Source organism: Pipistrellus hanaki (genome assembly GCF_964339955.1).
Source record: "Pipistrellus hanaki genome assembly, chromosome: 9".
NCBI lineage: Eukaryota > Metazoa > Chordata > Mammalia > Chiroptera > Vespertilionidae > Pipistrellus > Pipistrellus hanaki.
The window spans coordinates 46,391,281-46,402,644 of NC_140511.1; the positions used below are offsets into that span (position 1 = coordinate 46,391,281).

Here is an 11,364-nt window from a genome sequence, read left to right on the forward strand (position 1 = left end):
ACAGGTTTGCACCTTGGAGGAGGGGGAGAGTCCCTGGCAGCATGAGACCATCCCGAGGCGGCACCTACTTAGAAGGGGAAAAGGAGAGAGGAACTCCCAGGGGGTCAAAGAGGGACCTACCATTCAGTAGTAAGTCTTTAAATCATAGAGCTCCAAAGGACAGCCACAGCTTGGAATCTATATAGCCCTGAAGTTTTTCCTTCAATGAGATCAGTTTTGCAAAGTGTACAGAGCGGGGAAGCATGGTACGTGCTTAATTGGGCTATATTAACGACTATTGGCTGTGTAAAATGTTGAATTGGCACCGGTGGGCTTTTGCTCTACTGGGTGGCAGGCTGCTGTGAAGAAACAGACAACCTAAGGTCCAACATGAAGAGACTGTCTTTGCTCATTCATGCAGTACCCAGAATACATGTCTTATATTTCTCTATATGCCCAACACTTGGCAAAATTCCTAGCAAATAGCAGGGACTCAATTAACAATTAAGCAATATAAGAAGGAATTTGTCAAGGAAAGAAGGGAGGGGGGAGGAAGAAGAAAAGATGCCCAATATAATCTTGATTTTTAAATTTTTCTTTGCTATGTAATTTTGTATTACTTTGAAATAATAAAAAATGAATTTTATGTTTTGTGTTATTTCTGGTAATTGTTCAATTTCAACTTTTAAAAAAATATTAGTTTGGAAACTTATTTACACAGGCACATAGTAATTAAAAAACTCCCAGAGGAGATGTAAAATACAGTGTTTAATTATCTGGGTTAAAAAAAACAAAACACAACAAAACACAAAAATGCTCATTACCGAAAGCAATGTAACAGAGGAGGAGAAAAGCTAAGTGAGGATCTGACCGGCTTTTTGAGTATTTACCCTCTTTTCCTAGGTAGCAGAAACTATACACCAAAGGAAATAAGTCCATGTTTCAATGGTTTTTCTAGGACAACTTAAGTTTAGTAAAAAATTCCTCCCTTTTACTTTCTAGGTACAGGACAGGGTTGTTTGCTTTCTTGAATGTGATGCGCATCTTTTTAAAACTGTTTGCTGCCTCTTGAAATAGCTCTAGGGCAAGTTCTAGTTTATATCTGTTTGTCAGCATGAATCTGGCTCCTTGAGATGCAGCCTCAGCCTCCTGATTGATCACTTGCAGAATTTCATGGAAATAACTAGAACTATAACCCTCATTCAGTTGTTCTCTTTTATGCATCATTTCTTTAACCAGCTTTACAATTTGAGCTGTTGTCTTGTTTATGATATCTTTTTCAAACTCTTCCAGAGAGGGCCCATATATTTGCAACTTTTGAAAGGTGATAACATGTTTAGAGTAATTGATACGAAACGTTTTCTTTGTATCACGGTACCTAATTTTGTTCACAATATTGGGAAGCTGTTTAAAATGCTCCAGGAGGATGTTCTCTAGCTCAATATCAATATCAGGATCCTCAGCAGATGGGAGTGTAGCAGGCAATAAAATGGAGATATTTTCAGACCAAATCTTGTTGAAAAGATCTCTCAGCTTCTTATCATGCAGCTCTTTCCCAACGGTGGGCACAGCCATCCCTTCGATTTTTTCTAATAACATATGTTCAAAGTTTAATTGATGGTCTTCCCAAAGGTCTTGTACTTTCTTTCCGCTAACTAAATCCTCACATTTTCTCATAGTTTCTACTGTAAGCTCCTCTTTAAGATTCTTCAAATCATCTTCAAATTTTACTTTCCACTGAGCTAAGATATTTCTATCTCTGTCTTCTCGAAAATATCTTTGGAGTTCTTGGTTAATGGCTTCATGTTTATCCACAATTTTATTGTCGATCAAACTTCTCTTGATCTCCTCAGCTTCTTCATTCCGAATCTGGCTGGACAGCTGATTATTTAAGTCCAGCACATGACTTCTCAGCTCCCAGGTCCACCTGTTGTACATGGTCTCCAGTTTACTCATAGCCAAGACCTCCCGGGTGTTCTTGAACCTGAAAATGAAATTCTCATTCACCAAGGCCCTCCATAGATCCCGTATTCGGACTTTAAGTTCTGATATCTTCAAGATGCTTCCCCTGGATTCTTCTTTGGCATTCTTAAGAATCCTGCTCTTCAGCTTTTGAACGTTGTGACTATAGCAGGGATTAGGGGGGGCCATTGGGGGAGAACCTTCCCACAGGTGAGCAAAGTAATAGATGTGGGTCTTGGGATCGAACTGAATGACATCGTTGAAGGTAGCTACATCTGAGCATTGTTCACATTTGGCTGCAGCAAGTGTCATTTCATCCAGTCTCTCTCCCAGCCACCTTCGCCTTTCCATGCTTTGATTTGTATCTATAATTTCTTCTATGTTCTGGTGAACAAACAGGCATCTTGGGGAGATATTCAGTTGTTTCATCCTGAGAAAGGCATGGATGGCTATTTGCAGAATATCTTGTATTTCTGATAGATCCTTCCCAAAAATATTGATTAGAGTTAGGTTTCCAAGCCCAATGACAAAGGTTGCCAACTCATTCTCCTCATTCTGTGCTTTGTTAATTAGCGCTGAGGCCCGAAGTCCTTCTGTGTCTACAACAAGCACAAAATCATAGCCCAACTCTTCCCTGAGCATCTCTTCCACCTTCAGGAGCTGCATGTAGGCCCCCCGGGTACACCTCCCAGCACTGAAACTGAACTGCAGCCCAAACATTGCATTCAGCAGAGTAGACTTCCCTGAGCTCTGCAGGCCCAGAACAGAGAGAACGAATACTCGTTTGTCTCCAAGTTTCTCAGAGACCTTGTCAAAAACAGCTGCCACCCATTTCAGTGGCACATAAGATGCATCCCCATCCATCAGCTCAATGGGAATCCCAGATATCATCAGGTCGGCAGCCATCTGGGGAAGGGAGACAAACAGTGTATGTGTTTGGGAGGAAGCTTCTTCTAGAGCTTCGTAGATCTGGCCAACTTCTCTCATGAAGTGTTCAATTCCCAGGGTGGAGTCCCTGATCTCTTTGGTAAGAGCATCTAGCTCAGCCTCCCAGTCTCGGAGGGATTCTCTCTTTGAGTGCTTCTCCTTCTCTGTTCTCACTTGAGCCAACAGGAAACTGTGCTTCTGGTGGAGGTTGTCTAACTCTCTGGTGGTTAGTTGATCTATTAACATACTCAGCCCTTGCAGAAAGTAGAGCTCTGTATGGGTCTCTGGGTGTGACTGAAGACTTTCAAGGAAGTAATTTATCAGGTCACTAAGGTTAATAACTTTGTGATACTGTTCACAGCGTATTTTCTGCTTTTCCTTCTCAATCTCCTGTGTGTATTTCTCAATGCTCCTATTTCCTTTTTCTCTCAGCTGATGGAGTTCCTTATCCTTCTTACACCAATCATGCCACAGACTTCCCTGAAGTGGTAGTAACTTTTCCTTTATCTCAGATAATTTCACTTTTCTCAAGATGTCCATAAGGATTTTAGTTCTTTTTTCTGCTTCTTGGCAAGCTTCTTGGTTCTCGTCAATAATAAATTTATACTTCCTAGCAACGTTGGCCCAGTCACTCAAACTGTGAGGAGATCCAGACTTCTTTAGCAATTGTGATAATGTAGCTGTAATTTTATCAGCTAATTCTACCTTATTTAAATCCTTGATTCCAATTCTCACTTTGTGAACAGAATTCTCATCCATAATATTTTCTACATCTTCAAACAAACAGATGAGAGGCTTGGATGAATTCCAAATTTCAAGTAAAAGGGAACTATTCATTTTGTCAAAAGCAGAAGTTGACAGGAGAATGATAGTGACTGAGGATACTTCTTGTAGGAACTTAACCTGACTCTCATGTACTTCAGCATTTCCATGGAGATTGGTGAAGGCAATACAGTTTTCAAATCTGTCCTCAGCTCTCCCACCTGGGAAAAACCAGCAGATTTCCACCATACCTTCTATCAATAGACACCTATTATTGCCTTCCCTGGGATGATGGTAGAAAAAATGGTCGTGTTTGCCTTTACTCAGAAGTGAATTTAGAATCTGTGATTTAGAAGTAGAGACACAATTTCCAAAGCTTATGAAGGATACAGTGTGTATAGGCTGCCAACTGATCAGCTGGTTATTATAATTCTTAATTTTTTTTTCCCATCCCATTTGTTCCACCTCTTTCCAGCTTCTCCTGATTTGCCTGAGAGACCAAAGAGGAAACTCGATTTGGGGACTGCAAGGACTGGGCACCAAAAGTGGGAGAGCAAATTGACAAATGGAAAGTTTGGTTAAAACATACTGTCTTGTGAAGTCATCTGCACAGTGAAAAATTGCCATTTGTATGTCCATTGGGTGGATGTAAGTTTGTGTTGAAGCTGATTTTGTTTTTTTAATAATGAAAAAGTCCTCAAATGTTCTTCCTAGTTCTGTGGGTTTAAGTGTCTGGGGCCCAGTAGATACTGTATCTATATTGCCTCTGTAAACCAGGTACCGCAAATGATAATCTAATACCAAAAGTTTCTCTAGAAAACAAACTGGTAGCTCCCCCACAGCCTTTGGTTGAGTGTCACAGAGGGAGGTCTTATTTATCAAAAGAGTATTGACTTTGGTCATTTTCTTGGGATAATAACTTGCCAGGTTAAGCTGTCTGAGTAAGTGAAGAAAGTGTTGATTTGGGGCTGTTTCTTTTTTATCATTGCTTGATTGAAGCTCTCTGGAACTAGAAGCAGATTCGTTGGGTGTCTTCTTTTTGTTAAATATATTTCTAATTTTCTAGAAAGAAATATAGAAAATGATAATGACTATTGTCTATAACAAAGGCTTAAGTTTAACAAGTATGAAGTTTATTAAGTATTAGTGTGTAAATATATTCATTCATTTTCAAATAATAGAGTACTTCTAAGTTTTAGGTAATGGGTTGACTGAGGGATGAAGAGCTTAAAACTTAACTATGAGAGACATAAAATAAGTAGCTAATTATACTGTGTTATAATAGAATACTGAAGACATACATAAATGGTGACAAGCTCAAAATGCATTGGCAACATATTTGAAGAAGTGATTAGATTATCTAGGGATGCAAAGCCAGGAAAGGCTTTACCAAACTGATGTAACATATACTCATGGAAGGGGGAAAGGAGGAGAAGATAATTTTTTAAAAAATAGCAAAACAATTACCACAAGGTAGTTATTGTGTTCACCAGTTTGTGCATGCTATATTATTAACTGAATAAGATTTTCTTAGGCAATGTAAGTGGGTGGATATATTCCAGATAATGAGAAGAGGAAGCACAGGAAAAGATGTCTGAAGGTTGAGTATAAATAGGAAACAGAAAGCAATCTAGTATGTGTGGGCAGAAGCAGAAAATGAAGGTAGTGCTGAAATCTGTTTGTCTCAGTGGATAGAGCATTGGCCTGTGGACTGAAAGGTCCCAGGTTTGATCTCAGTCAAGGGCATGTACCCTGGTTGCGGGCGTAGGGGGTGTGCAGGAGGCAGCTGATCGATGTTTCTCTCTAATCGATGTTTCTAACTCTCTATCCCTCTCTCTTCCTCTCTGTAAAATAATCAATAAAATATATTTTTAAAAGAAAAAAAATGAAGGTAGTGAGGAAAGCTGAAAGGAAAAAGAATTTGTCTCATTTAGTAGCCAACAAATTTAAAATATATATTTTTTTATTGATTTCAGAGAAGAAGGGAGAGAAAAAGAGAGATAGACTCATCAATAATGAGAGAGACTCATTGATTTGCTGACTCCTGCACACCCTCCAATTGGGATCGAGCTTGCAACCCAGGCATGTGCCCTGACTTGGAATCAAACCTTGACCTCCTAGTTCATAGGTTGACACTCAACCACTGAGCCATGCCGGCCAGGCGGTAACCATCAATTTTAATAATACCCTATTATTATTATTATTATTATTATTATTATTATTATTATCATTTTGGAGAAGAAGAGCTCATTAAAAGATCAAGCAAATGCCTGGTTACACAGAAGTGACCGGACTCATAACCAGGCCTCTCTGGGATCCTGCTCTTTACCAAGACACCTTGTAGGCACATTGTTTCTAATGCCAAATGACTCTGTTATATCAAAGGATATGGAAGCCAGTAAGCCTCTGAGATTGTGAGCATTCTATGGCCTGGAAACCCCTCTCTCTTCCTGAGTAAAGTATCTGGGGTGATTACAAACCTTTTGCAATCCATCTGGTCCTGTTTCTTTGTCTTGCTTCCTCTTCTTTGGAGCTTTATTATCAGTGGAAGATCCAGCTTTGGAGGGAAAACAAGGTTTATTATTCTCATGATTATTAAAACATGGAGTCAGACTTGCCCTGTTGCTAAAGCTTAGCCTCTTCCCTACCTGCTAATGACCAAGAGTGGAGGATCAGAATGACAGGTTTGTGGGCTTATTTTGTAGCTATAAGTAGATTAGTTTGTGGCTAGGCCTGTGAAACCTCACCATCACTGATGATAGAGCTAAAGGACATTAGCTTCATAGCAAAAAGGCTTGTGAAGTTTCCAGCATAAGAAACCAGAAAAAAAGTACTCTAGAACATCACTACTCATTTTAGATCATCAAACATAAAGACCCTAATATCATTCGTGGCAGGGGCAGGGTGGTCCATAGACCACTGATGAAAAAGTGATAATCAGATTGGCGTCAGATTCACTATCAGTAATTACCTATTTCTTTCAAAAATAATAAGGTAAAAGAATTTTCTACCTCAAACCAGTTACCTTTCTAGTTTGAGAAGAGATTCAAGTTATTTCCAGGAAGTAACACCCTTGCAAGTTCACTGTCTACATACCATTTCTTAGGAAGGCTCTAGGAGGAAATTAGGAAACAAATAGGTGAATAGAAGAGCCCATTAACTTGATAGAATAGTTGGAGATATTGGAAGACTATAAGGATGTGATGAATATGCACAAGGCAAAAAATATGGTATTGAGAACTTTTCATGAAAGCAAAAGTAAAAACAAAAAAATTATAATAATTAAACTATACTTGATTTTGTTATGACTGGAATTTACATATGTATAATAGTATAGGTAAGTGATTTGCACATTTAGAAATAAACTATAAATAAAAGTTGAAAGACTTTCATTATGATTCTAAGAAAATTAAAGTTTTCAACTTGATCATGTAAAAGTAAAAGTATTTGGGTGAGTTTTGAGCTATTGCCTCAAATAATGGACCAAATTTAAAAGTTAAAAAAAGTAAAATTCAAATGAAAACTGTATATAAACTAAAAATACTGCCATAAATCTATCTGGAAGAGAATGGATGGGGAAGCAAGAGGTGGCATAACTGAGCAAAAGGCTCATTGTGGGATAGTAATAAGTTATATTGAAATTATATTGGTATTGATAAACTAATTGAACTAATGGATGTGATATTGATTAACCTATGAAGAGTGGTAAAAGGATGCTTGTTAGAAATATGGCAGTCACCACCATAAAAAAAAAAAAGTTGATCTTTGCAAATAATGTTTTAAAACCCAGAAGAGGGGCTTTTCACAAAGATATATGTACCCATATGTTATTGCCATATTATTCATAATGGCCAAGACATGGAAACAACTGAAGTGTCATTCAATAGATGATTGGATAGAACATATATACAATAGAATACTATTCAGCAATAAAATTTTAAAAAAAGATGAAATTCTGCCATTTTATAAAAAAAAAAAACTTTAAACATTTTTAATCTTCACTTAAGGACATGCTTTTATTAATTATTTTTTTAGGTGGGGGGAGAAATGAAGGGAGAGGGAGAGAGAAAAACATCAATGTGAGAGTGAAACATCTATCAGTTGCCTTACACACATGCCCTGACCTGGGATCTGACCCACCACCCAGATATGTGCCCTGACCAGGAATTAAACCTGCCACCTTTCAGTGTATGGGATGATGCACCAACCTACTGAGCCATACCAGTCAGGGTGATGAATGGATCTTGAGAATATCATGCTAAGTGAAATAAGTCAGACAGAAAAAGTTAAGAACTATATAACTTTTGCTGAAAGCAAAATAACTGAAAGTGTATAAAACTGAAAGCAACAATGAGCAAAACAAGAAATACAAACAGAAATTCATAGACACAGACAATAGTAGGGTGGTTACCAGAGGAAAGGGTGTGGGGATAGTAAAGGGTAAAGGGGGTCAAATATATGGTGATGGAAGATTTGACTCTGGTGGTGGGTGCACAGTGCAATATACAGACCATGTATTGTAGAAATGTACACTTGAAACTTATATGATCTTACTAACATTGTCACCCCAATAAATTTAATTTAAATGAAAACAATGGGTGGCTCAGTTGATTGGAGCACTGGCCCATACACCAAAAGGTTGCAGGCTCCATTCCCAGTCAAGGCACATTACCTAGGTTGTGGGTTTGATCCCCAGTTGGGGTGCATATGGGAGGCAATCAATCAATGTTTCTCTCTCACATCTATGTTTCTCTCTCCAAAATCAATAAAAACATATTTTTGGGTAAGGATTAAAAAGAAGGAAAAAAAAGAAAAATTGAGTTCAGAGAGGTTATTTTATGAGAAAAGGGTCAAGGTTATGTTTTAATTTTTAACTATATACATGAATAACATTTTGAACAAAATAAAAATAAGTATTTAAAATATATTTTTAAAGTGATAAAATTCTTCCCATAAATTAATATTTTTAAATGACCATATTTCATGCGCTGATACAGTAATTCTAGGAAATTATTTAACTGCTTTCAACTTTTAGGAATTTAAGGGAATGAAATAATACATGCACCCATGATGTATTATGAAGGTTATTTTCACAACATTCTGCATTATGTTGATATTTTGGAAACACTAAAATGTCTGACGTGACATTTTTGGCAACATTATTGAAGAGCACCAACAGGATGGAGAATATGTAGCCATTCAAAATAGAACCAGGAGCTAGTGACCAGAGACGAAGGAACCTCTTAGAGTCCCCTGTGGCAATAGTATTAGCAGGGACAGAAGCTACATTCATTTTCCAGTGGCAGCAGGCACATGGTTCTAGTGGCCATCTCTAGTGCCAGCCTCAGGCGGGAGGTCGGACAAGCTGTGATGTCTACAGCTATCAACAGAGACAATGGCATCCTCCTGGGCTACTTCTGTGATGTGCTGTTGGACTTGGTGCCAGGCTCAATAGCCTCAAACCTGATTTTCAAGCCCTTCTAGAGCTTATGTCAAATACCCAATATTCTTTAGTAAATTCTACTATATAAGAGCAGAAAATATAAAACAGTACTTAAGAATTATTGATTAAGCCGGGACCGGTTTGGCTCAGTGGATAGAGCGTCTGCTTGGGGACTGAAGGGTCCCGGGTTCGATTCCAATCAAGGGCATGTACCTTGGTTGTGGGCATACCCCCGGTAGGGGGTGTGCAAGAGGCAGCTGATCGATGACTCTCTCATTGATGTTTCTAACTCTCTATTTCTCTCCCTTCCTCTCTGTGTAAAAATCAATAAAATATATATTTTTAAAAAAGAATTATTGATTAAGAATATGGGAAATGCTTATTATGTTTTAAGCCAAAAACCCCACTGATGATATAAAACTGTATAGTCATTGGACTTTGGAATACTTCCTTCCTCCCTACCTTACCACCACATCAATTAGGTTCTTGTATAATAACTAGAGAAAATGAAAGGACTCTGTATAAGCTTCTTATTCAAGACGCTCCCGGGAAGACCCAAAGACAACCGAGAAACTATAATAAAACAAGGACAATAGAGGCTTTTTTAGCCTGTGACACCACAGCTACAGCAAACAGTAAGCAGAGCCTAACTCCAAGCCAGATAAGCATAAAATTTCACACTAAGGGGCGATTTACCTCAGTTTCTTTTCCTAGTACATTATGTACAATTTTGATAAGTCACAAGGCACACTATAAGCAAAAAAGGACAGTTTGAAGATACTGAACAAGCATCAGAATCAAACTCAAGCATGGCTGAGAGGTTGGAATTACATTGGAATTTTAGATGTGAAATTTATCTCAATAAATAAATCTTAAAAGTGCCACGACACACAGTTCTTTTTATATTTTATGCTGACTCTATGTGTATTCAATTAGTTAAGATATGAAGATTTCAGAAAGTCTTGAGTCATTCCAGCAAACAGAGGAGTAGGATAGGTGTAGACTCACGTTTTTCTATACTCTGACTTAACTTCTCTGCTAGGTTGCGCTGGCCTATGGTCATCAGGACCTCCTTGGTCACAATCCTGGAGTATCCGTCCCCATAGAACTGTATCAGTAGGTCAGCAAGTTTCACTCGGGATGCTTGATGGAGGGTGCTCCGAGGTATGGGGCGGTATTCCTCAGAAATAGCTATGTTTGCGAGTTGAAACTTGAACGTTGTGAACTCCTCCTCTAAGAGGTCCTCGAGGATGTAAAGAAGAGTTGTCTTCGAGTTGCTCCCCATTCTGTGCAGCTAAATGCTGGGAAACTGATGATAAGGCAGTTACTGACATGAAATAGAGAGTTGGTTATGGAAAATGATAGGAATGATGGGAAACACACATGAGGCCAGTTGTCCCGACCCGCGGGGCAACAACGGGGGCACGCAGGAACCACCTAAGAGAATGAAGCAAACAAGGAACGCGAAAGAATGAAGGCGAGACAAGGTTCTGATCAAGCCTCAACTTTATTCTCTGAAATGGCTGTATTTATACAGCAGAAACAAAGGGGGGCAGGGTTGCCTATGCAGAGGGGTCTTTGGCATCTGGCAACACAGGATTGGCTAACTGCCAGGGCGGGTAACATTCTAAGGTGCAACATTCCAAGGCTGGGCTATCTAGTGGGGAGGATCAGGAAGGGGAAGTTGCTAAGCGGCAGGAAGATGCTAAGCGGCAGGTTAATCTTATCTTCTGGCCAAACCCTCAGGGCACCGCATAACTTCTGCTAGAAGGAACTTAATTCTATTTCCTTAAGACTGAGTTCCTTGTCTCAACTCTGCTGGCTCCCAACAGCCAGTGGTTTGAGAGAAGTGAGGCAAAGAAGTGGAAAATATGAACTGATAATACATGTCCTTTTTTTTTTTTTTCCTAACCCTCACACAAGTATATTTTCCCCATTGATTTGTAGAGAGTGGAAGGGAGGAAGAGAAGGAGGAGGAGAGAGGAGAGAGGGAGGATGAGGAGGGGGGAGAAGGAGGAGGAGGAGGGGAAGGAGGGAAGGAGAGAGGAAAATGGATCTTAGAGACATATTGATTGGTTGCTTCCCATGTGCACCCCAATCAGGGTGGGGATGGAAACTGCAACCCAGCCTTTGACCATGACCTATTTGTGCATGGGCTAATGCTCTAATCACTGAGCAACACTGGCCAAGGCTGGTAATACATATAGGATATTCCTCAAAGCTTTGGGGCTATTTACCTTGCCCCCTCACTCTCCACAATTGTGCTCCACTGCTGGAATTCTCAAGATTCT

At 39.2% G+C, this 11,364-nt stretch overlaps 1 protein-coding gene across 1 annotated transcript; it reads right to left on the bottom strand.

Moving 5' to 3' along the window:
* Positions 1 to 763: 763 nt before the first annotated feature.
* LOC311627543 (interferon-induced very large GTPase 1-like) lies at positions 764 to 10,358 on the bottom strand (the record flags this gene model as incomplete). The annotated part of the gene is made up of 3 exons (XM_084894052.1): positions 764 to 4,692; positions 6,111 to 6,187; positions 10,082 to 10,358. 3 exons carry the CDS (start codon positions 10,356 to 10,358, stop codon positions 934 to 936), a joined length of 4,113 nt encoding a protein of 1,370 aa, XP_084750178.1. The 3' UTR covers positions 764 to 933.
* Positions 10,359 to 11,364: the final 1,006 nt, after the last annotated feature.